The 27,022-nt window shown below is 39.1% G+C and overlaps 1 protein-coding gene across 3 annotated transcripts in view; it reads left to right on the top strand.

Annotated features, from left to right (window-relative positions):
• GAS7 (growth arrest specific 7) overlaps window positions 1–25,735 on the top strand; it is a 184,890-nt gene extending 159,155 nt beyond the window's left edge. For 2 of the 3 annotated variants that reach the window (XM_060764545.2, XM_060764546.2), the window contains exons 9-14: window positions 3,302–3,380; window positions 6,460–6,588; window positions 6,765–6,888; window positions 9,550–9,629; window positions 12,002–12,100; window positions 13,218–25,735. In XM_060764545.2, coding sequence (XP_060620528.2) covers window positions 3,302–3,380; window positions 6,460–6,588; window positions 6,765–6,888; window positions 9,550–9,629; window positions 12,002–12,100; window positions 13,218–13,331 — 625 coding nt within the window. In that variant the 3' untranslated portion in view covers window positions 13,332–25,735. Of the gene's footprint in view, window positions 1–3,301; window positions 3,381–6,459; window positions 6,589–6,764; window positions 6,889–9,148; window positions 9,205–9,549; window positions 9,630–12,001; window positions 12,101–13,217 lie in introns of those variants that run through there. The other variant, XM_060764548.2, reaches the window with a different exon arrangement.
• The last annotated feature ends 1,287 nt before the right edge of the window (window positions 25,736–27,022 follow it).

Here is a 27,022-nt window from a genome sequence, read left to right as displayed (position 1 = left end):
TAGCTGAATGGTAAAATTCTTCCTTAGACCTGTTAACTGGCTACCAAATGCTGTTGTTGTCAAGAAAGCGACAAAAGAAGACAAGGGATAAGCGAATGTTGCACCTCAATCTAACCTTAAAGAAAGTCCAGAGCTAATGAGAACTCTTGATTGACTCAGTGCAAGATCTTTTCTGGGACAGCCCTCCATTAATGTAACCAAATAGCTGCCTGAACAACAAATCTCCTCTCACACCCCCTCTTGCCCCTGTTTGGGTACAGTAGGCATACCAGCATTTGGGCCAGAATTGCGGAGAAATGTTTAGGTATTCGAATCAATAGACTGAACCAGAGTGGCTTAAATTCAACTATTAGTCCCAGCTAAATGTAAACTCACTGTTTCAACAGAATTTACATAAGTGTTGATTTGCCAAGTTTCCATTGATGGGATTTAGGCCCATAGCACCATTTTGTTTGTGCTGATGTGAGCATTTCTTTTTTTAAAAATCAGAAAGTAATAGTATTATCCAGACTATTTGTTTCTGATCACCATAATTCCATAAAGATGTTAATAAGGAGAAAAGTCAAGGAGACAGTTAAAAGTTTTTTGTGGCCTCTTTGTAATCACACATATTTGTCCTACTCCTGTGGATATCAACACCTGAGAAATGTGTTTACCTGGAAGCACCCTCAGTTCAAATGAATGTTTACCTTTGTTTCGGAGTCAGAAAACCAGTACAGGTGGTCCCAGTGGTCATTGGCGCACTGGGTGCCATGCAAAAAGATCTCAGCTGGCATTTGGAAACAATAAACATCAACAAAATCACGATCTGTCAACTGCAAAAGGCCACCTTACTTGGATCTGCACACATCATTCAAAAATACATCACACAGTCCTACACGCTTGGGAAGTGTTCGACTTGTGATTTTTTGATACGAAATCCAGCATATAGATCTTGTTTGCTGTGACATACTGTGCTTTTGTGTCAGTAAAATAATAATAATAATGACAACAGCTTTATTTTTACACCCTGCCACAATCTCCCCAAGGGGGTTCAGGGCGGCTTACAAGGGACAAGCCCAAAAATTACAAATAAAAACAACCATATTAAAATCAATCAAATAAAAACATAACACAATCATAAAAACAACGTATCATGGCTGAAAACAAAATCAAAGCTGAGTCTGGGTTCAAGTAAGTGCAATGATTCCTAAGTGAAGCTGAGGGAAAGTGCAAAAATTCAAATGGGCCAAGCCAGAGGGAATACCCTTAGCCACAATAGATACCAAGATCCTACTGTATCCTGCAATAAATTAATAAGTGTGAAATCCAGTGATGTATAAGCTAGCTTCCACTTGGGAGTCAATCTTTCTCTTTCCCTTCTCTCATTGGACTCCTCTGTGCTTCTGTGTGTATATATAATCGATGGTTTGCAAACTTCCTTACTTCCTTTTCCCATCTACTCATGGGGGAGCATCAATTGACCCTTCTTTAGCATTCTCTACTTTAGGGTGGGAGTGAGTAGAATTTTGAAAAGCTATGATGACAGTAAAAAAAATCAAAGCAAAACCTGGGGAGGAGATATATTTAGTTTGTGCATGGATGTGCTGAACACTTGGCATTAAAGGAGATGTAATATTAATACTAAGTTAGAATGTTAACCTCATTCTTTCTTGCCAGATTTGTGATCCTAGTTGGCTTTCTGTTATTGGCACATTGTTAGTAACACAAAGAAATGTTGGAGATTATTTGTGTTTTTGACTCTAGAGCGCATATTTAATTTATATTCTGAAATCTTATTATACATTTATGAAGAAAAACAGCTGAACATTGTGTGGCAAATGTAATTGTTATTTCCTAATAGAGGAAAACAAACTAAACTAAACAAACAGAGAGGATTTTCATGAGTTTCATTGATTAAATAGGTCTATTATGCTTGGGTCAGTAAACCATATTTAACCACACAAAGCACAGAGTACTGATGCACATTAACGACTTTCTTTTTGTGCTTTTGTTGGAGTTCATTGTGTGGAAGCTAGCTTCAAACCGCATTAAAGGGTCAGTGAGGATGGGGCCTAAGTTGCAATTTATATAGTTTATTAAAGATGCCCAGTAGATTATCACAACTTCTTACTTTCCTGCATATGAAAGAACCAATCCATTTTCAGCAAAACTCTTTCTTTCTTTCTTTGCACCCCAGATATAAGACTCGGTCTCACTTCCTGAACATAGTTGGTTCTGTTATGCTGGTTTGGGCTTGAAAGTAATTTCTATACATTATTTACAAACTTGCCACTAACATACAAGGTAGCTCAATATTACAATTTTTTTATATTATTATGCAAGTATATATTTTTCTTTTCAGCTCTAATTGCAGTGTTAACATGAATGGCAATGCATTAGTGTTCTCATTGAGGTCAAAAAATACCCCACAGCTCAAGAATAAAAGATAGTTTCTTAGGACTGATGCATGAGAAGTTACAATTATACTACACTCGTTCTCATGAGATTGTGGACACCGTCCCTTCAATTGTGTGATAAAAGTCATTTAATTTCTTTTCTTTACTTTGATTAGATTTATTGCATTCTTCATGCTGTTGACTTTTTTCAACTATTTGACATTTCCCCATTTTATGTGTGACTAAGTAAACCACCTCATTAAAGTACCCAATCTTTCCTTGAAGTCATTAAACACTCATTACAGTAAAGGTACTTAACCCTAAATATACTGGGGGTCTGGAAGAGAAATTCTCTCGAGTTAATTAACATTTTACAGCTACTTCGTATACTGCCCCTGTGTTTATGGATAGATGCCCCCTTTGGTATTTCAAACATATAATTTTATGCACACAACTCATTAGCTGCGAGAGCCATTAGTTTCCTCTACTGAATGAGTTGAAATACAAATAAGAGAACAGGTGGCGGGGGGCGGGGGGGGGGAGAGAGAGTAGTGGTTTATCTCAAACGAATGGCAATTACAAGCCCCAGTAGTGCTAAGGGACTGTGAGAGCAAAAGTTATTAATTCTGAGCTGTCAGGAATGGGGAAGAGGCGGGCGATGCGCAACTATGAAATTTCTCTGGAGACATCCACAATTACCGTATCTTCTCTCCTACTTGTGAATATGAACATGAACCTGGAGAAAAAGATTATGTAAGATAATGTTAAATTTTGTGTTTTGGATCCACTCTCTGAGGACCTGTAGTTGCCATAATATGAAGTATGTGGAATTCTTGTTCCAGTTAGAACAATAAAGGAATTCAGAAGCTATTTTTCTGGGAAAAGTTAATTTTACTACCAACCCCTTCTGTTGTATGTTTCAGGACACTCGGGGAGTCATGGTCTCAGCTAAAGAAAAGCCTGGCTGATGAGGCAGAGGTTCATCTCAAGTTTTCTTCCAAGGTAGTTGCTTTTATATTACTGACTCTTCTTTGTGGGATTATTATTGGCTTATTTTTGTCCCCTTCACAAAACTTAAATATGTGTCAGATGTCTTCATACAAGAACTGCTTTAGGAATATTTATGGAACAGAAAGAACCCAGTTAATTGCTGTTTCCAAATTTTATTTTATTTATTTGTCTATCATGTCAGAAGCAAATTGAGGGTACAGATAAAATGCATTTTTAAACACAAAGATTTAAAAACTTGGCAATATACTAAATGTCCTTTCCAATAAATGATAAATGTTTTGAACCTGGAACCGTCTGCATACAAAACATGCACTATATCACTGAAGTGTGGTTTGTCCCCAGCTTTTTAATAAAATAACATAAGCAACTTTAGGGACTGGTGCTGTCAAAGTTCATCATTTTAAAATTGCCCTTTTATGATGAGATATCTATCTATCATCTGTTTTTTACTTACTTAATTTATATCCCACTGTTAATTTCAAAATATAGCTAAAATAACACTTCAGAACAAAAGTTAAAGTTAAAGAAAACAATCCACTTAAAATGTCTTGCACGTTATGAACCAGCATGCTTATTTAACTCAACTAGTTAACAGTTGATGCCCTGTTTAAATAAGAAGGTCTTTAGTGCCGGCAAAAAGAAAGCAGAGACAAGGACAATCAAGAATGTGGGGCATCCACCAGGAAGACTTCTTCCCAAGTCTTCAGCAGACATGCTTGTGATGAGAGAAAGCCTTCCCCTGAAGATTTTAAAATGTGAGGAATCTCTTATAGGGCCCTTTGAAACTGACACAAAATACGGGCTTGATCCAGCATCCCAGGCAATTCCCAACCATGTTCTTTGGCACCATGGTTGATGAGTCATGGCAGGGCATGGCAGCCATGGCATGAGGGCTGGAGAGGAATAACAAGAGGACTGCCATCCCATGTCCCTGGGCCACTTAAGCCCAAGGAATTTAGGATGCCAGTCATGACAGTTCTGGTTAGAAACCAGCACATCTGTCTTCACTAATCCTAAGTTGGAAGAAAGGATTCCAGATTTGACCCAATTTAGCTTAACCCAGGGGGAAACCACCTTAATGTGGCTTTGCCCCTGGTTAAGTCAGATCAGTCATTTGTGGCGTTTAGCTGCCATGGGGTTGATCCAGGTACACTCCGACCTAATGTATATGCTTCTTTTACTATGTATGTATGTTTACCTGGCATCAAATCATTGCCTATATATGTAAGCCACCTTGAATCCCCTACAGGATTGATAAAGGTGGGGTATAAATCATAGAGTTGGAAGAGACCTTGTGGTCCATCCAGTCCAACCTCCTGCCAAGAAGCAGGAAAATCACAATTATGGCACCCCTGACAGATGGCCATCCAGCCTCTGTTTAAAAGCCTGAATGGCCATCTGTCAGGGGTGCTATGAACAGTAAATGAATGAATGAATGAATGAATGGTCAGTGTAGATGAGCCCATAGTCTTTTAGATAGTCTGGATATGTTGAAACATATGGTTAAATCTCCTCTTTAAGTCATGGTTTGAAAGATGGTTAACTGGATTCTTTTTCATTTCAAAAGAATAAGCAGTCTTGTTCCAAGATCAATAGCTTGAAGACATGCAGGGTATGTAAGACTTTGTGAATTATCCTTTAATGGGACAAGTAGAGAGTGTTTCCCTTCTGGTATGACAAGGTCCTCAAGGAACAACTTGTGTTTTTGTCTGATAAATTTTATGTCGTGGTTTTCTTTGGATCACAACATATAAGTTTGTCAATTTCAGATTGTCTGAGTACACAAGATATGTGGTAACTGTTTCATGTGTATGTGGGGAATCATTTGATTTTTTCTGCATATCAGATTTCTACAAACTGTTTCTTCTGTGCTGTCACAGCACTTCTTCAGAAGGAAACTACTAGCTCATCTGCCTTCTTTTATCAGTGCACAATATGAAGGCGCCCACAGCTATTCCAAGGCTGATCCTTCAGTGCGTCAGCTGAATATTTGTTCACAGCTCTTTATCCAAGTTGCTATGAGATTATGCAGCAGACTGAATTTGCCTATCCCGATGGCTGCAACTATTGCAAGCAATTTGAAACGAACATAATCTGAGTCAGGAGTTGGCAGTGTGTGCAGTAATAAAAACAATGAATTCTGTTCAGAAAATGTAAACTTTTAGCCTGTATTAAATTAGTAAAGGTCATACTGTTGGTGCTGTAATAATGCTCTGGATTTATTCTTTAAATTTAAAAATCTGCCTGTGAATTAACTTTACATCTGATTACTTTAGAATTGTCAGAAAATGACCTCCTTTTCTTCAAGGAAGGGCTTTCCCAGCAAGGATTGTGGTGATATCTGAGGACCAAACCAAATATGACTGGGAAATCTATGTTCAGCTCTCCCAGCTATCTTTTCTGTTCCTCTGCTAAGCTTGCCAGGAGGGAAGTGAGAAAAGGAGACAGTGATATTGCCATTATCCGGCTTTTACTTTCCCTTCTCTCTCCTATAAAAGCAAAACCCATTAGGAATTTAGTAGTAGGACAGTCCAATGTCCAAGTGATGCATGTGATTGCTAGGGCTTCATGCAGATCACTCTTAAGTTGTTAGTTCAGATAGTTGGTGAGTGCAGGCATATTTCTTCCAAGGCAGCCTGCTGAGATGGACAAAAGGAAAAGAAAGGTAGCAGAAAGAGAAAATGGGTAGGTCTCACCTACTGTTAGCAGCTGGATGGCCATCTGTTAGGAATTGTTTGGTTGTGTGTTTTGCATGGCAGAATGAGGTTAGACTGAATGGGTGTTCTGGTCTCTTCTAGTTCTATAATTCCATGAATTCCATGGTCCTGCTCGTGAGAAAAAAAGATCACCCACCTCTACAAGAGCAGAAAGATAATTATAATCTATCTTTGAGTGTTGGCTCCAGTCAACATCAGAGTGTTTCTACTGCATGCTTGAAGAGAGTGTGGAGGGAATGGGTACTTAGGGCTGTTATGTACCACACCTTGAAGTCCCATGATATAAGCAAGTGACTCCCCATTTCCAAAACTGAGCCATTCCTAAATCTTGCTTCCTTTATTGTTTATTTCAGCTCCAGGGTGAAGTGGAGAAACCCCTGCTCAACTTCCGTGAAAACTTCAAGAAAGACATGAAGAAGTATGACCATCATATTGCTGATTTGCGGAAGCAGATGGTTAGTCGGTATGCAGCAGTAGAAAAGGTAAGTGTTTTAAAAGTTGAATCCAAGTGATTCTTTGTTGGTTATGTCCCCAACAAGGGCATATGTTCCATGTGGCAGTGATTTATTCTAAGAGATAATAAATCTTGCACAAAAAGGAAGAAGTAAATGTTGATTCTTTTTCAGTGGAGAATTTATGGTTATTGGTTTGTTTCAAGGCCAGAAAAGCGTTATCAGAGAGACAGAAGGATTTAGAGTTGAAAACACAACAGTTGGAGATAAAACTCAGCAACAAGACAGAAGAGGAGATTAAGAAGGCCAGACGGAAGTCTACTCAAGCTGGTGAGTATTTGGCGAGTGAGTATAATGTATGATATGAAAAGATAGAGATAGATTATGGAAAGAGAAGCTTTGGTGGAATATACCTAGTCTCTTATTTTGGCAAGGAAAAGGGTGGGGTATGAATGTAATGAAATGAAAAGACTTCGTTCACCAAACCTGATCATTTTGAGGCAAATGGAGACCTGTGTCCTGTTAAATTCTATATGGTCTCTACAATCTTGTGAGAGAATATTTACCATATTAATTCACATGTTCAGGTGCTAGGAATAATTCCACGTTTTAGTTTATTTTCCCTGGCTGTTTAAACATCTTTAAAATGTTTGAAGAACAAAGGTAAAGGGAAGTGGCCAAAGGTCAATATTGTGAACAATATTGTGAGATTTAGGCATGGAGTTGGTCAGTCAGCTAGTTGACGAATCCTACTGTTTATGAAATTGTGAAGATATTGAACTTGTTTGTGTCATGTATTCATGTGAGTTATAAAAAACAGGCAAAACTGGGGTGGCCTGTATGCATTTCTGGTGGTGATTCCACATACTGGTCTTTGCATTGGATGAAATATTGTGTAGTTTTATACACTAGATGGCAGAAGAGGCATTCAGTCATTCAGGGCATTACTTGAACTTTTGTCTGTTTCTGCTCTGGCTCTTTTCAAGCCCTGCTTTTGGACCCTTATGTCACAGTGGCAGTCGGAGGATTGACACAAGGGGCAGGACCCACCACTGGACATTTACTGACAAAACAGCAGAGTCTAATAAAAACAGAAGAGTGCATTTCCCTCTCCTCATTCAGTTTCCCATAAACTCTGAAAACCAGCTAGGATAGCCAGGAAGCTTTATCTTTTTTCAGGTGATGCAGAGACCTGCAGGGGAGAAAAGAAAAGAGTCAAGCATACAGAAGCCATAAAGCCAAAATTATTTCTCCTGTTGATATAGTGGCCCTTGGTGTCTGTTGGAGCTTGGTTCCGGGATCCTTTGTGGATGCCAAAATCCATGGATGCCCAAAAATCATTATATACATATTAAAATAGTGTCCCTTTTTCTTTTTGGACTTTTTAAAATAAATATTTTCAGGTTATGTATAATTGAATCCATGAATGCAGAATCTGTGGATGTAGAAGGACAATGATGTACACGCAATCCCCAAGTTACAAACAAGATAGGGTCTATAGGTTTGTTCTTAAGCTGAATTTGTTTGTAAGTCAGAACAGGCCCAGCAACAGGCATGTAGCTGGGGGGGGGGGGGCGGCTTGAGGGGCTTCACCCCCCCCCCCCCGAAATTCTCATGGTGGTTCGCGAAAAGGCCTTACTGGTGCATTATGTAAACTGTTATGTTTATTCATATCATGATCTGATCACCATACTCAATATATCCCATATGCATGGGGGTATTGGGGTAATGATATAAAAGGTTTGCTAAGGTAGACCCTCTTTCACTCAGACTCAGCCTCCCCCCTGAAACTCAGCCCCCCGAAACCCCCCTGAAAAAAACTCAGCCCCCCCTCCCCCCAAAACGAAATCCTGGCTACGGGCCTGCCCAGCAAGAAGTGCACTCTTTGTAATTTGGCCAAAAAAGGTGCACAATATAGTTCATGTGTGATTAGAATCCCTTTTTTCAAACCAAAGCTTCTAAGCAGCTTCCTTGGGGTGTACTTATTCTGTGGAATGAATGCAGTTAGACTCCGCTTTAACTGCCCTGGTTCATTGCTATGGAATTCTGGGAGCTGTAGTTTTTCAAGGTCTTTTCTGCCAAAGAATACTGCTGCCCCCACCAAACTACAAATCCCAGCATTGCATAGCATTGAGCCAGGAAATTAAAAGTGGTATGATGGATGAAGGAGAGGAGAGGTGGAAAAATGCAAGGAGGACGAATGAGGTATCGATAGGAAGAAAAATTAAAAGAGGTTTGGAGATATTGATAAATGGGGTTTGGAGAGATCCATAGGGGGGAAAAGGAAACAGGGTTTGGCTTAGCACTAAGATTTCATGGCAGGGAAGGAGGGGAGAGCCCCGTTCATAACTATGAGTTGTTCCTAAGTCAGATGTTTGTAACTCATGGGCTGCGTATATATCACATCTGAGAGTCGAAGGGTGGGCAATTTGCCTTTTATCTGTTTAACTCCACACATAGCCCCCCCTGCCCCCCAGCAACCTGTCATTTTGTTCCTTGATTTAGTTTTTATTGGAATTTCCAAGATTAGGGAACAGGATTTCCCCCTTTGTTCCCTAACACAGTTTTTGAATGTTTTCATGATTCTTAGCCACTGAGGCCAGGGAAACTTGGGGAGATTCCCTTGAAGGAAGACACTCGTGGGAGGTAGGCAACTGTGGAGTTGGAACCTTGTTTTTCAGTGTTTAATCTTTCAGTGTTTTATATTAGTGGCTAACCAGGCATGCTTTTCATCTGGTTGAGTCTGCAGTTTCAGTCTGTTTCTTGAAAGCCCTGTGTCACAACCCATAACGATGGAGAGAGCACCCTTCACTTCTTTCTTAATCAGTTTGAATTAGCTACACCAGGAATTTATGGTGCCTCAGTCGGATCGCAGCACCTTGCATGTAGAAATGTGTGGGTGAACGCACTTTCACTTCAAATTGCCTTTTGGGTGGGTGAGCAGTTTGCCGGAATGACTCACTCTGGTGTTTTGGTCTTTGATTGTTTCAGGAGATGATCTCATGCGCTGTGTGGACCTGTATAATCAAGCTCAGTCAAAGTGGTTTGAAGAAATGGTGACCACCTCTCTGGTATGTCACATTGAGTTTTCCCTTTCTTGCTGAAATCTTGTTCACCAGAACCACCACTCCAGTAACCGTGGCAGCGGCACGTGCATGTGTAGTGGTAAGGGGAGAAATAGTTGGTTAGAAAACTCAGGAAACATCTACACTGGCCATTTAATGCTATTTCAAACAAGTAAAGTGGTCTCACTTTGCAGGTGATTACATAGGAAATTCTGAAACCAGTTTTTAGCCCAGAGCACAGAGCACTGATGTAAATTAAGGATTTTCTCTTGCACATTTTCATGGACATTGATTGTTGGCTGCTGCGTTTTGCAGCAAGCTTCAATCTGCATTAAATGGTCAATCTAGATATATCTAAGTTGAATTGGAGGAGGAAGAGGAGGACAATGACGACAATGATAACGACAAAGCAGCAGCAGCTTTATTTTTCAGGGTGGCTTCCAAAGGTAAAAAAGGTAAAAATGGCAAAATTCAATGCCATGAGACTAACAAAATAAAACATTAAAACAGACAGTTAAAAATACTCAAATTAAACACAATAACACAATAAAAGTTGCTAATTTTTCAAATTAAATTATTATTGAGTTGAGAGACAGTTTTGTACCTTTATTTACTTTCTACTCATTATTTTCTCCTGGCCATTTGAGAAAAAGGTAAGGAAAATCAGGGGCTATAGTTTTGTATCTCAACCTGTACTTTATGCAACCCTCTTGGTTTTTCCAGTCAAGTTATATCTGTATCTGAACTTTTTCATATCTCGAATCCTATGGAATTGGCACCCAAATTTTCTCCACTTTTCTCATGACAAAACTATGTGCTATAAAATATGGGGCTGCTGGTGAAAACAGGGGCTTCCTGCCAAGTCACCTTTCTCTTTGTTGGGTATAAAAATTTACTTTGTGGCCTGATGTCATTATTCCATGGATTTCCTTGTCCTTCCTCCATTTCTTTTGTAACTATTGATTTTGCTGGAGAAGTACTTGATTATGAGTTGCATAAAACACATGGGATTAGTTGTGCTATAACTGGCAGTGGAGACTTGACAGCTGTGTTTTGGTGGGCAAGAGGTGTGCTGCGCTTCTCAGCTCACAACGTTCCACCTTCAACATGACAGTGTTTTGTAAAAACATTTATATTCACACTCTAATGAAAAGAATAAGTTTCCTGGATATATCAGGGTAAATATTTCTTCCGGAAACCATAAATGGCACTTAGTTTTCCTAGTAGTATTTTTTTTAAATCTGTGATTTGGCTAGAGAAAAATTGTTTGGTTTTCTTAAAAAACAAATCACATGAATCAAGCCTGTTTGGGGCCAATGTGCTTATGGTAAAAATGAAAATCTGTTGGCATTTTGAAGTATTTTATCTTATGAGCAGATATTTTTTTGCTGATGTGTGAAAAAAATGAGCAATGTGCAAGTCAATCACTATGTTGAAAATAGCAAATTCTGCTAAGTGCCAAAGTCTGATGGAAATGAAAGAGAAAAGGGGATATTTTAAAATTAGAATTCTGAGAGCATCACAATTTTCTATTTCTATCATAGTTGGAATAAAAATACAATATGCTTAAGATTTAGTTATATTGTATGTAAAAACTAGCTTTAGCGTGACGTAGCAGACACATTCCACGAAGTAGCCACTTGTGTGTTACTAAAAAGAAACAAGTATTGTGTGTACATAGTGTTAGGGATTTTGTGTGTCTTAGGGGAAAACTCCCAAAAAACACAGCAGTGCATCCAAAAATACAAAAGCAGGATACTTATGGTTGGGCATTCAGCTCACAGCAAGCAGAGCGTGAAGTGCCATGTGGCTGTAGAGAACTTAGAGCTTAGGAGGCAAACATGCAGAGTTCTGTCTTTAAAATCACAAAAGGTTTATTTACCAAAACAATTTCGATATTTCTTCATATTAAAGAACAGGGTCCTAGCTGCTCAAATCTTCTAGGGTTTCAAACAGATGGGAAAACTCCATTGACTACGTCTCCTGACACACAAGCAGAGAGGGATCTCAATAAACTCAGCACACTCAGATGAAAAAACAGAAGTCAGAAGTAAAGGCTTGCTGTAGAAAAGTATCCATTCTACACATGTAATCAGAATGAAATTAGATACATTCCAACTGTCATAAAGGAGAGAGGGAGGAAGGGACACCCTCAGCCTATTTTAAAGCTAACTAACTCTTCCTCATTGAGGACTGCAGACTTGGGCCGTGTGAGTTTGAATTCCAACACATAGTACCAAAGTTTTTTTTAAGACTTGCACTAGACATTTGCTCATGTTGCTGCTTTTAATAATTAAGAAACACTTTTCGTTTGATCTCCATTGAAGTTCCTTATCATCCTTATCCATTAACCAATATGTTTTACTCTTCCCTTTCAGGAACTTGAGAGACTAGAAGTGGAGAGGGTGGAGATGATTCGGCAGCACCTTTGCCAATATACACAGTTGCGGCACGAGACAGATATGTTCAACCAAAGTGTGAGTCTCTCAGTATTTTGGCAGGCCTGGTGTCAGTCTAAACCCTTAGGTATAAATCCATTTTCTAGTCCCAGCTAGAGTAGGCCCATTCAATCAGTGACATTTATGTGTGAAAGTAATAGCCAAAGGTTACTGATTCAGTAGGTCTAGTCTCATTCCCCCGGTGGCACAGCAGGTTAAACCGCTGAGTTGCTGAACTTGTTGATCAAAAGGTTGGCGATTCGAATTCAGGTAGCGGGGTGAGCTGCCACTGTTAGCCCCGGCGTCTGCCAACCTAGCGGTTCTAAAACATGCAAATGTGAGATCAATAGCGCTCCATGCAGTCATGCCAGCCACATGACCTTGGAGGTGTCTACAGACAATGGCAGCTCTTCAGCTTAAAAATGGAGATGAGCACCACCCCCCAGAGTTGGACATAACTAGACTTAATGTCAAGGGGAAACCTTTACCTTTAGTTTTGTTCAGACAAACAACTAGTTTTGGGGCTCAAAATTCATAAATTCCACAAACATCTGATGCAGATGATGGTATTGATACCACAGATGGACATCTTCCATTGTTGGACTTGTCTCAATATCCATGACCTACTCTTTGGCTATAGTTGAAATAGTGCCCTTGACAGCACAAACTCAAATCACAAATGTGCTTTTAATAGTTGTTAATTTAATTGAGTTATAAATTCAGGAAACCTTTATTTAAAATTTGAACAAAAAACAGAAGGATGGGTTTTACAGGTTGACAACTCTTTTCTGGAACTTTGAAATTCTCCAAAATCCCAAATTGGTAGCTCAGGTTGTGACACCTTTGTTTTCTGGTGGCTCGTGGTACACAAAATTATTAAATATATATTATAAAGTTACCTATGTACTGTGAGTATAAGGGGTATATGAAACATAAGTTAAATTTGTGTTTTGACTTGTGTCCCATCTCCAAAATAATGGTACCTCATTAAGTATCTATATACATACATAGTTATTCCAAAATCTGAAAAAATCCAAAACCCAAAACATTTCTGTTCACAAGCATTTAAAATAGGTGATTGTCAGCTGTAGTTGTTTTTCTTTTCTTCTTTGAAAATACTAATGCTTCTGCTCTTTTTGTGCTATTGTTCTTTTAGACAGTAGAGCCTGTGGATCAGTTGCTTCAGAAAGTGGATCCAGCCAAAGACAGGGAACTGTGGGTCAAAGAACACAAAACTGGCGATATCAGGCCTGTGGATATGGAGATATAGACTGCTGCCGCTGGCTGTAAGTGGTGGGCCTCTCTCGCTCAGCCCAGTTGGAAGGGAGTCCTGGAAAGCGTCAAGAAGGCGGGACAAGAGAGATGTCCCACTGTCAGCTTCCTTATATATTTATTATTGCCTGTACGGACTGTTTCTGTTTCGTCCGTTCATTCTTCCAATCCCCTATTGTGCCATGCCTTAAACATCAAACATTCCAGGGTTGAGAAGCCAACTCTTTTTACTTCCTTTCAAAACAGGCTGCCAGCAGGGGTGGCTCAAAACAGTACCGCTGGACCTGTTTTCTGGGTACAAAGAGAGTTTTGCTATGTTGTGATTAACTATGCTGTGCTACTCTCCTTGCATGATGCTCTGTTTTGTGGAGTAACAATAAGATGCAGGAAGCCTCTGCCAGACATGAGAGGGGTGAATTTGAATGTGGAAACAGGGAGATGGTTGCGAACGTTGCCACTGAATTTTGTGGGAATGAGGAAACAGTTAGGAAGGCTACGCCTTCACTCCTCTTCCTCCTCTGCTTATGAAACAGAATTCATAATGCTTACCTACCTCACAGGGTTGTTGTGAGGCTAACAGTAAAACCTGTACAATATTAAACAACAAATCCAGTTCTCAAAACTAGAAATGCCATTGCAAGGCTGTAATTGGATGGTTTTGCCTATTTCAGTAAAGGAGGTAGCGAGTTAGGAGAAAGTGGGCCCAAAGAACAGCTGCTTGGGTTGGCCCTTTTTGTACTCCGTCTCAGGTACTTGTTGGCTTCACCCCTCAAGCCACTTACTCTCATGAGAACTTATGGACCACCCACATTGCAGAATTATAGCCGTTTGATACCATTTTAACTGTAATGGCTTCATCCTATAGAATTCTGGGATTTGTAGTTTGTATTGTTGAAGGCTTTCATGGCCGGAATCACGGGGTTGTTGTAGGTTTTTCAGGCTGTATGGCCATGTTCTAGAAGCATTTTCTTTTGCCTGCATCTATGGCAGGCATCCTCAGAGGTTATGATGTCTCACAACCTGTGTTGATGCCTGTCACAGATGCAGGCAAAACGTCAGGAGAAAATGCTTCTAGAACATGGCAGTACAGCCTGAAAAATCTACAACAACCTAGATTTGTAGTTTGTTGTGGCACCACAGCTCCCTGACGTAGAAGAACAAATATCTCACAAATTACAGACCCCAGAGTTCCATGGCAGTTAATGTGGTGTCACACTGCTTTAATTCTGCAGTGTGGAAACAGCCTTACTGAGGAAGTGGGCTGAGAACTGCAACCATTATTACTTACCCTCAAGTTGAAATAAAGACCCTCCAATGAATAGATTAAGGACACATTACTTAGGTTTGATTTTTGTACAGCAGGTTTTTCTCCCAGTACTGTTGAGTGCTTTGCTTGGAAAATTGTCACCAAATCCAATTGATCAAATCATAACTCAAGTTTCATTTATCATCAAATGGCTTACAGTGTGCCAGCTGTGGGGGTCAGGATGACTTAGTCAGAGTGGCTTATTTCAAAAACACCCAATTGTGCCACATTAATTCTTGTGCAACTGCCACTGAAATATTACAGTACAATTTGGTCTTGAGGAAAACCGAATTCTGTTTAAATATTTCTATGGCAGTTAACATGTTTTTGACAGGCACTTGAGCCTCTGCACCATAGCAGCCATTTTCAAGGGTGTTTCAATTTACCACTCCATGTTAAATCCTCCCACAGGATTAAGATTCAAATACTCATTGGCTTTGGGTTGGATGACCCCAAAACAGCACAAACAAGTATATGAACCCAGCCAAAGATGAATCATAAAGCTATATCACTGAATCATGATGTTCCTGCAAGGACTTACTCGTTCATCCTGAGCTCTTGCATGTTGGAAGAAAACCATTTGTCTTGCTCTTGCCTTGGTGTTTATATAAAACAAATATTTGTTTCATGTTATCATATTGCCTTTCATTTTTTGTGCTGCCAAGTGCTTTGTTTGATCAGCTGTCATACACAAAGGCGGGGAGCAGAGAGCCCTTGAATTCTCTTTTGAGGAATGTATTCGTCAGTGTTTGGACTAGATTTCTTATCTTTTCTCATCATCACTGCCAGATATAGTCACAGTCTTTTTGATTTCCAAAGATTTAAGAGAGATCAATGTTCTTAGCTTTCAGATGAAGATAAGCATTACTGATCACCTGAGCTTCGAAAGCAGAGATGAGATTTGTTCTCCTTGGATCCCTGATATGAAAGGAGTTATCAGAAAAGGCATTGCAATTAACGACAACACTCACTTTATCTCATTTGAGTAGTCTCGCATGCTATTCCCTTCTGGCCTGCTTGACTACAAACAAAGTATTCTTTTTTTTCACTTGTAGTTTCATCTCAGGTTGATAATAGGAAACATACTGTACTTTGTCTTTTCCCCGAGAAGCTGGCCATCAAGGTTGCAAGAAGAACAATTTATCCTGTTGGTATGCACAGGGAAATTGAGAGTTGGGCAGATAACAGCACTGAAAAGATTTCCAAGGCAGTCATTCAACTCCCTTTCCTGTTTTGAAACCAAAGTCACATTTCCATATTCTTTATATCATTCCACCTTGCTTTTCTTCGAAACATCCGTCTGTTGCCTTCCTTTGATTTCAGACTTTCCTGCTTGCCTGTTCCCCAAAGACACAAGCCCTAAAGCATTTGTCTTCAGATATGTCCTCAGATTTCAGCCAATGTTGAGCAATGCTGGCTGTCAAAATTACCAAAAATATTGCACCATCTCCTTCCTATATTTTAGGGATCCAATCTGCTATGTAAATACTTGAAAACATCTGTCTGGTTTTGTCTTTTGTGCTTGCTGCTTCCCATCAATTAACGGTTGTCTCCTTATTGCTCCATATTTCTCCCTGTTACTGTTGTATTTCTCAGGGTTTGTTTTTTTTTTTAAGTTGCTAAGAACTTAATTTGCTGAGTATACCACAGTTCTCTCTGGTTGCCATTGTCACATTGACTTATTACAAATCATTCCTTCCAAAGCAGTGCCAAAGATTATAAAGCAATGTAAAAGTTTTTCACTTTGTTTGTGATTGCCTCAGATCGATAAACTGCTTGCTATGCTCTCTGGCTAGCTTCTTGTCTTTTACCATTTCTGTGTTATTTCTAAGCTTCTTGTCCTTTAAAATGCAGTTATTAGAAGACAATTTTGTGTCCCTTGAGACAACTGCATCTGTGTTTTTGAAAGTATAGCCAGGAGACAGAGAAAAAAAGAGGAACAGAGAAAGATCTATCTTCATTTTACCACTAACATTACTTACTTACTTATTATTTACTTTACTTATATACCACTGTTCTCAGCCCGAAGGCGACTCACAGCGGTTCACAACAAATAAGAACAGCAAAAATTCAATGCTACAGTGTAAAAACAGTTAACAACCTAACATATTACATAATTAATAAACAATTACTACAATAACCATTCACTATTCACTATCGTCTCATCATCAAAAACATGATCCAGATTCGTCATCCATTATTCCGTTCCAATGTTCATTAACCAATCATTGCACTAATTATTCGAATGCCTGCTCAAACAGCCAGGTCTTCACTTTCCTGCGGAATACCATTAGAGATGGTGCTAGTCTAATTTCCCTAGGAAGGGCATTCCACAGCCGAGGAGCCACCACAAAGAAGGCCCTATCTTTCGTCCCCGCCAACTTACTTACTTACTTACTTACTTACTTAGATGATCCATTGTAGCCCGAGGATGATGGTCCTCCAAGTCTTGTGTCTTGGTGGTGGGTCCGTAGGTAGTTGTGGAGTCCTATTTTTGATCTTCATGTTTACCCGCAGTGAGGACATCAGTTTCCAAGTGGAAGGCATCCTGATCAGGGTTGGCTTGATGTGCCTCCCTCTTGACATGTTTCTTCCTTTCATCCTCCATTCATGCTTCTTCGAATTCTGTAGCACTGCTGATCACAGCTGACTTCCAGTTAGAGTACTCAAGGGCCAGGACTTCCCAGTTCTCAGTGTATATGAAAACTGGGAAGTTTTTAAGGTTGGTTTTAAGCCCATCTTTAAATCTCTTTTCCTATCCACCAACGTTATGTTTCCTGTTCTTAAGTTGGGAGTATAGTAACTGCTTTGGGACATTAATATCTCTTGGTCCATTGCTAAGACTGGATCTACTGCAGTTGAATAATGCCGTTTCAAATAGATATAAAACTGTTCCTTACCATATTTTATAAAATTTGAGTGAACAAATAGCCAAAACCTTCCTCCTAATCTAATAATGGAGTTTTGCTAGATGTGAATATTTAATTATAGTTTCCAGCTAAGCATCTTCTCAATAACTTTTCATTGTTGATTTCCTATGGTGCTTTAAGGCTAGAGTTTCAGTCCAGCAGTGTGTCCACATTTAAACTTACTTGGCTAGGAAACTTAGAATGAGAGAACTGCACAAACTAATCACTATGTGTGCCTGCCAACATTGTCATTCTCTCTCTCTCTTTTACTCTCACACACAAATATAAGAAATTCAGCATGCTGATGTGAAGTTATTTCTATACACTTAAAGCTTAAAACTTCATTGCATTTTTTCTAAATGTCCTTGTTGGTTTTGGTGTTATTGTAATGAGTTTCCCATTTCATGTTAGTACTTTGAAAGTATTATCTATATTCTTTCTGTTACTCTCTGTCCAAAGGGTTACATTTTTGGCACGGTTTCCAAGCATGGAGCATCTCACAGTCGTCGTCTGTGCTCTTTGCTTCAGGGAATTTTCTCATCATATTTATCTTGGATTTCATTTGAAGAGCCAAGCACTAAAAGCCTGATTTTGTTAAAATATCATTTCGAGCCAAATCATCTCTCTGCCATTTTACATGACACCCGTCTCTTCAGTGCTTGCCAATGAGAAAAAATTGACCTATTTATCTTTCTAGTTTCACAAGAAAGATATTATTGCTTTTGTGCAATATGCTTCTAAGTGTTCCAATTTCTGTTCAGAGAAAAGGTAATCTCTATTGAAGAGAATGATTAAGAGAAGACTCCAAAGCAACAGTTTGATGACCCACAAAAGTTGTCTGGTGTTTGGTAGATTTACTACTAAAACCTTGAGTGTGTAAAAAACACAAATCCATGAGAACAGATAAGTGACCAAAAAACCTAGTCCAATCAATGAGATCAATGACCGAATGTCATGGCAAGACGTGTTAATGATTTCAGATGTACTCCACCCCACCCCAATTTTCCATTTTAGCCAGCCAGTCAGTCAGAATCCTGGTCCCAAGAGGGAGGTTTATCCCCATTAAGGAATTTCTCTATAGATGATTGTACCAGAGCAAACCTTTGTGTTTCCTTAAGACAAGGGTGAGGAAATGGCACCCTATGGCATTTATGCGGTCCCGAATTCCACTTATGTGAACTCTGAAGCTTATGACAGCCCGTAAAGGTTGTTAGGTTAAATCTTTCACCCTTCAAATGGTGAAAAATGCAACCAAACCACTTGCAAAGTTTTCCCCTTATTCCAATGTCTTTCAAAATGGCATTTCCCCACCACAAATCTGAAAATAGTCACATGGCACTTTTATTGTGCTGTGTGATATCGGTGCAGCTAACATGAGAAGTAATGGGGCAGATATTGGCCCTTTCACTGTTCCTGCTTCTGTACTAAGCCTATTAATATGTCTTTCGTTTGCACAGATCCCATAAATATGTGAGGATGTTCTTAATTTGGTGGTGTGACATATGGATGATGGTATATTTGTACTTTAGTGCAAGTATTCTTCTACATTTTGCTTGTTATTATATGACTTTTTAGCAGTTTTTTTAACCAACCCCCCCCCCCCCCCACCCCCGTAACATTCACCTCTAACTCATTCACAGTGTGATCCCTTAAAGATGCCTCTTCTCCCCACACTTTTTAGCAGCAATTGGTTTAAGTTTTCCATGTCCAGTGCATGCCAACAGCAGCTTGACCTGTTACGTAACCTCAGCACAGCTCCTCACCTCAGCATAGCTCTTGTTGACAGGGCCACACACTTCTGTTGTTGTTGTCCTTTAAAAAATAGATATTAGACTCCATGGAGTGTGGAGCTAGACTATTTAATGTACTTTAGTAATTTAGTGTGGAGCAGGAAGGCTAGGAATGTGATTTTGTAATCAAAGCCATTTCCCGAAGATATTTTGAATTTATTTGTATGAATAAACAAAACTGCAATGTTGGTATGCCATACCAGACAACCTTGCACAGTCATGTTGAACTGTTGTATCAGTCCCCTCCTGCTATACCATGCCTCACACATACTATCTTTCTTTTTCTTTTTTCTTTTTTACTGCATTTTAGAACACCTCTCCAATTATTTCTTGGAATGCTTTGATTTGATACAGGGATACACTTTTCTGTGGGTCCCTTGTTCATTTTCCTGTGCATTGACTTGTACTACAACAGTTAGATTTGGGTTTTTATAGATATGCAGTTGGGTTAAGTAGGGCTTATCCCCCAGTTAGTGTGCTTGGGTTTGAGGTCTTTCCAACCAGACCTGCTAAATTCTTAAAGCGAAATGCGTTCCATTTCAATGCCAGCTTTGCAGATCATTACTCAGGTTCATTCCTAAAAATTTCCAGACATTCCTCTGACAACCTTCTCTTTTATCAGCTACAGGGAAGCTCTGGTTCTCTGCACTTTCCCTCAGTACCCAAACAACAGTGGAGAAATAATGAAATTCTGAGATATTTCCAATGTATCTGTTTTTCTATTGTGGACTCCTTCCTGTGTGCAGCTGAGGATCTCTGCCAGTGCCCAGTGTGTTGAGCTGATATGGAGTGAAGTGGGAAGGGAGAGCAAACTTTCTATTACTTGTGACAATGTGAACTTGTCTTAGACTTTGCTTGACAGTGCTTCTCAAACTGTCTTCCCAGCTGCTTTCTTTTGGCACGCTGACCCTGCTTTCTGTTATTAGCCAGGCTCTAATGGAAAAAATGCGCAGAAGGGCAGTCAGAAGGATGACTGTGACTCACAGGAGGGCTTGCACTTGACCAGCAATTTCCTTCTGAAAAAAAGGCATGACAAGATGCACACAAGGCCATCAAGTGAGGACAGAAGAACAACAGGGGTAGTCTTGGAAATTTAACAGGAGTCCCTGTTGTCCATTTTGATGAAAGTGGAGGAGCCAAATGAAAGCCTCTTGAAAAATTGGAGGCAATTAACACGCACAGCTGTCTAAAGTGAGACGTGTGAAAGTCAAAAGGGTTAAAAGGGTTTGCTACTTTCATAAGTGATTGCATGATAATTGGTAGTTAGACAGTCTTTAGTGAGCCACCAGAGCTAATTTTGCTTGCCTGTCGCAAATGGCAAATAATAGCTCCATGCTAAATGCCCTATTCTGTACAAGTTTCCTTGGTGTCCAGGAACAGTCATATTCAGACTCAGAATACTGATCATTGTTTTAAGCTTGTTTGGGAGCTGCTGGTTTAATGGCCTGTTCCCCTCCTGCTATACCCTGCTTGCAAATATATTTAACAGATATATAGAATTCAGTGGCTAGGCTATTAGTGTACTTTGGAGCATAGCTTAGGAACTGAAGATATCCTTGATACCCCATACTGGTTATCAAGCAGAAAAATAATATATTTTAGATCTCATGAGGAGCACTTTTCATAGTTTATGGTGGATTGTGAATATTTTGATATTTTAAAGTTTTTTTTTAATAATGTGACTAAGAGAGTTGCAGTTAAATGCAGAAAGCAGATTTAGCAACTACTAATAGAATCAGCTCAAAAATCCACATTACAGAAATACTTTTATTGAGCCAACTTAAGCTCGAAAAATAAGAAAAAGAACAAACTTTTTAGATTTCCTGAATTATTTGTCAGGCAGCATGTTACAAGGATAAGGCAACACAGACTGGGAGAACAATCGCTGGTCTGACTTGATGAAGTCAAGAATTAGGACCTCTTACCACCACCCCCACCACCCCACCCCCCCCCCCAAAAAAACGTTGAAATGAGCACTTCTGAATTGACTTTTCTGATCTTCAGTATCAAAATTGTCTAAGGCTTACTGTAAAAATATATCTATAAAGCCATGCAATGTCTTTTTTAGAGGATAGATCTCTAAATAAATTGATGAGATAGATCTTTTGGGAGATGGTGCTTTTCTTCATACTGAGGCTGGATCTACACTGCCCTATATCCCAGGATCAGATCCCCAATTATCTGTTTGAATTGGATTATATGAATCTATACTGCCAGATAAACTGGGATAAATAGGATTTGGGGTCAGATCATGGGTTGTAGGCCTGTGTGGAAGGGGGCTTGAGTATATCAGCTGAATTAAAAACAAGATAATTTTCATGGGCAGGTTGGGTCCTGCAATGATAGGGAGAGAGGAATGGGACGTATTTACACTGTAAACAAATGTTTTTATGCCTGTTTAACAGTTGTAACATCTTCTAAGGGAACATGAAAATTGTTGTTTTACAAAAGTATGACAATTCCCTGCTTTCATCACAGACATAAAAATGTCTGAGCGTGTGTGTATATAATGTGGATAATGATATGTGAATAATGTAAATAAGTACATTTCACGTGGTCCAGTGGCTTGAACGCAGTTTCTCTTCAACATCAGGCATTCATTATTTGCATGAACTCAGAACTGACTGGTGCGCAGCCAAAAAGAATCAAGGAGCAATTGCAGCTGCTCTTCCTGCTGAAGACAGAAGGGATCAGCAGCTGAAAGTTGTTCTGAAGCTTTCTCTCGAGGGGATTAAGAGAGCCCAAAAGCAGAGATTACTCCCAAATCCAGCCTACATAAGCCTCTAGACCCAGTATCTACAATATGATGGACTGGGTTTTTAAATTTCATAGTAACATCTTTCTGTTGTCTATTGTAAAAAGGACTCAGAAGGCCCCAACAATTGGACTTGCATCTGTGCTCAGCTGTGATATGTGTAACTGTAACATGTGCCAGGAGGTGGCACTAATTGGTTAACAGTTTTCTCATTCTGCATGGATATTTCTCGCTTGGCTTTTCTATGACTTTGTCAAACTTAGCCAATCACCCAAGGCTTTGATAGGTTCCAATCTTTTAAGGTGATGTTTGGGAATCTGCCATCATTATCACTGAGGAGCAAAAGTGTTGCTCCTTGTTCCAAAAACTGCTACTTTGTCTCCCTCTGTGCAGAGGATCCTATCCTATATGATTGCAGGCAGAGAAGTATCCTGAAAACATTTTAATTCCGTATCTTGTCCTTTCCCTCAGGCAGAGCCAAAGTGCTCAATGATGAAGCATGATGGGGAAGTGATAGTTCATTGACATCTAAGGCAAAGCTTCCCCAACCCTGATATGTTTATATATACTTCAGAGTGCAGTAGGCCATCTATTTTTGTGGGTCATACAAAAGTTACATATCTTTGAATTTTAAAAACTGGCTCTCCTCTCCCAAGAGAACATATTTTCAGGAATCCCAAGGTCCTCCAGTATTAGAAACCATAAAGTCATCCTACAAGGCAGTGGTTCTCAACCTGTGCATCCCCAGGTGTTTTGGTCTACAACTCCCAGAAATCCCATCCAGTTTTCCAGCTGTTAGGATTTCTGGGAGTTGAAGGCCAAAACATCTGGGGACCCACAGGTTGAGAACCACTGCTCTAGGAGAACATGTTAATCAAATGCACAGATATGGGGAAACAATTGCCCTTCATTGAAGTATTATCCAGACAAGAGGGGTTTTCCCCTTCCAGATAATTAAGATCCTCCTCTTCTTCAGCCCCTCTAATCACTTTTAGTCCTCAGTTTTGACAGGTACAAATGCTCGTACTGACAAGCATTCTTTGCCCCTGTAATTTTGCTATTTTATTATTAATATCTAAGCATGATGCCCAATCATTTATGGTATTAATCACAAAACCAATTAGAATTGTACTACTGATTTCAGCGAAATGGGGATCTTATACACGTGTACTCATTTCACAGTTCTATATGTTCAAATTCAGCTAATCATTATTATTCCATTTGTAAAAAATATATAAAAAAGATGTTTCAGAATTGTAGAGAATGGGAAATATAGGGAAATTCTGTAAAGAAACCAATTTATTAATATAGATATTTCTTCCAACTTATATTAAGTTGAAATATTTTGAATGCATTTAAAATTAAGAAGAAAAGATTTGTTCTAGATACTTTGAACACTCTGGTTTAATCTTTGGGGAAAATCTCTCTCCTTTTGATCCTCCACTCCTTGAAGCAAACCATAGCAAAGGAGATAAACTCTAGTTTTCTGGTGCGTTCAGAGCTTGGAAAGTTCCTTTTTGAAAGTAAGGCTTTCCAGCTCTGTAGCCCTAGACTTAATATTTACAGTTTTTGAAAAAGGTTTCTTTTAGCTTTCTTTTTGTTTAAAAGCATTTAACATTGTTACTTCAACGCCCACCCCAAAAGAGAGGAATAAGCTGTTGACTTGTGATACAATAATATCAATCTAACATTTTGTGGTGCAAATATAAATGTAACTAAAAACTATGTTACAGTTACACACAAAAGCAACAACGATACTGTCATTACATTACAATCATACTGTATCTTACTTATATTTTATGTACTATAAAAATAAATCAATTATGAGATTTTAACTAGCTATTTTCTGGTTATCATATAGCCTCTCTGGAACTTGGTTTTCAAATCTGAAGTTAAGATGAAAGTCTAGGGCAGTGGTTCTCAACCTGTGAGTCCCCAGATGTTTTGGCCTTCAGCTCCCAGAAATCCTAACAGCTGGTAAGCTGGCTGGGATTTCTGGGAGTTGTAGGCCAAAACACTTGGGAACCTACAGGTTGAGAACTACTGGTCTAGGGCATTTTGAATAACAGTGCCAAAATAATATTATTATGGTGCATTCCTTACTTTCAGCTTTAAGAGACTGGGCTATTCCCACTGGGCTACCTTTTGCATTTGTGACACCAGACCCCCTTGTGAGGATTTCCAATAGTTTTAAAGACTCAGTGTTAGTGGAACATCATGAAAAACATCATGGAAAAAATGACCTGTTTTCTGTCTAGAGTTTGTATGTGTGTGTGCCTTTAAAGTGAATTGGGTTTAGTTTCAAGCTTTGCCTTCCCCAGGCTGTTCCTGGATCAACCAGATGAACCCCAAACTTTAGAACTGAAACAGAAAGATGGTCTTTTCTTTGACATTTGTCTTCCAAGTCACACTTGTAGAGAATATTTTGAATTGAAATTTGAATATTTTGGAGTGATAGAAAGTGATGCTGCTCCTTTAACTCTGCCCTTGATCTTGGATCTTTTCACCTGAAAGGTATTCTTAGCAGAGGAACTCAAAGCTACCTTCACTGTTGGCGTGCCCAGCTTCAGTTCTTTCCATCATGCTTATGTAGTAGCAATAATATTTGTTGCGGAGCAAGCAAGTGACTATGGCTGCCACCTAGTGCATAGCAAAGTGCATTTAAACCCCACCATTGTGAGTGACATTTGCAGCCTATGCATGCTTACTTGAAGGTCCTACTGACTTCTACAGGACCTCTTCCCCAAGAAAGTGTGCTTATTATTGCAGCCTTAAGCATGCTTAGCTGTATTAATTGCACCAAAAATTTGCAAATAGATCCTTCCACACCTTTGCAAACTTAGTGATTTTCTGTTATCTTGATTATTGGAATTCATTGAGTCTCAAGTATCCCAGAAACCGGATGAAAAGAAAAAAAAATTAAATCCAAAATTGTGTTTCTGAACCTTTTACACTTTGCAAAGGCAATATGCAAATAATTCTAATTGTATCTTTTCTCACGATCTAAGGATAAATTGAATTTGTGGGATACTGGTCTGCAGACATAATAGATTTGGAGGATGCCTCTGGTGAGCATCTAGTGCTCCTTCCAAGCAGATTTTTGTTTTTCAATAATGTTGCCTATCTACTCTTTTTATCCTGTACCTTTTACTAAACACTTTCTAAATTTTTATGGTAAAATGTGTCTTCTGCCTGCAGTAATGGCTTTGAACTTTGTAACACTTTGCTGCAGATTTTTGGCTGATAGACATTGAAAAACTTAACTCTCCTGTAAGCTCTGTGTATGAATAACATCTGTGAGCTTTTAATCATTGTGAAACATGTTAATATGGCACTTTTTTGCTCCCATGTAATTGTATGACTAAAACACTGCAGCTGAATAAGTAAATGCCCATCAAGATTTAAGGGCTGTGTTTGTCAGTTCAGGTATGTCTTCTAAATGTTAATGTTGATGGAGTTGCACTGATTTACCCCAGCTAAAGATCTCACCCTTAAATGTTGAAGGTATTTGCTATACAATTTTTTGTCTTATGTACCAACATTTCCATAAACTTTGTATTTTCCTCTATTTTAGTGAGTTTGTATTACGCACTTGAAAAGCTTTATCTCATCTCATGTAAAATAAACTGTACAGCCCATTAACATCTGTATTTCTGAACTGGTATTTATTAATACGCAACATTACTGCAACTATGACATATAAAAGAGGAAGGGAGGAGAAGGGAAAAACGAAATGTGGAAACACCTTTAATACAAACAGGTTTTTACTTTATACATGAGCTTTTGTGGACAAACCCACAAAAACAGTGGTTCTCCTCCAGGGATGGACAACTCAGGTGGTGCTTGTAGTGGTTGGCTTTCATCCTCCAATTGCCCATACTGGTAGGTTTTCAGTGATCTGGAAATAAGATCAGATCAAGTCACATGAAGTTTTACTTCGGGCCTATTTTCAAACTTTTCAGGAGAGCATGGTGACTTATCAGATGTGCACAAGTAAACTGCCAAACTGTTAGTTTGCCAATGATTAAATTAGAGTAGCGGGGCATTTGGTGTGTCTTGGGCACAAAATAAGGATGGGTCAGCATGCAGCCACCCTCATACGTACACGATGGGCATCACTGAAGACTTTTTTTTCTTTTGCTCCTGAATTATACTTCATTTACATGTTCTGATTTTTCATGGCAGGATCCTATTAAAGCTGTTCATGAAGAAAATTTTAATTTTTTAAATAAGGGGCAGCTTTAGCACAGCAGGTTAATCACCAGCTGCAGCTGTAGTAAATCTTGCCAACCAAAAGGTTTACAGTTTGAAGCTGGGACAGGGTACGCTGACCTACAGTCCAGCTCCCCACCCACCTAGCAGATCAAAAACAGGAATGTGAATAAATAAATAGGAACCGCATTAAAGCGGGGAGGTGTTTTAGGCATGGCATTTCAATGAGAAAATGGAGGAAAAGTTTATGAAAACTCTTCAGCAAGGAGATAGAGCGACAGCACCCCCCTGTGGCCAGAACCGAGCACAGCCTCCAAAGATGCCAAAAAGATGGGGGAAAGCCTATTTAATACCTATATCAGTTGTCTGTCGTGCCATTGTATAACTGGCATTGAATGTTTGCGGTATATGTGTTCTGTGATCCACCCTGAGTCCCCTTTGGAGTAAGAAGGGCAGAATATAGATACATAAAATAAAATAATTAAAATAAAAATAATAAAATAAAATAAAAACATATCTGCAGAAGTTTACACATGCCAGCAAAGAAATTCGTGTTACAATAAACTGTCTTTCAGGGTATCTCAGTACACATTTTCTTCTTGTGAAATGGGTACTATAGCTAGTTTATCTACCCTTTCTCAAATGTCTCTGTAGTGATAGCAGAATGCCTTTCTTTGAATTGTCCTCCAGATTTCAGTCTTAAAATATATGCGGTGC

Source organism: Anolis sagrei, chromosome 2 (genome assembly GCF_037176765.1).
Source record: "Anolis sagrei isolate rAnoSag1 chromosome 2, rAnoSag1.mat, whole genome shotgun sequence".
Classification (NCBI taxonomy): Eukaryota; Metazoa; Chordata; class Lepidosauria; order Squamata; family Dactyloidae; genus Anolis; species Anolis sagrei.
Note: the sequence above shows the minus strand (reverse complement) of the source record. Positions and strands in the feature narration are given on the sequence as shown.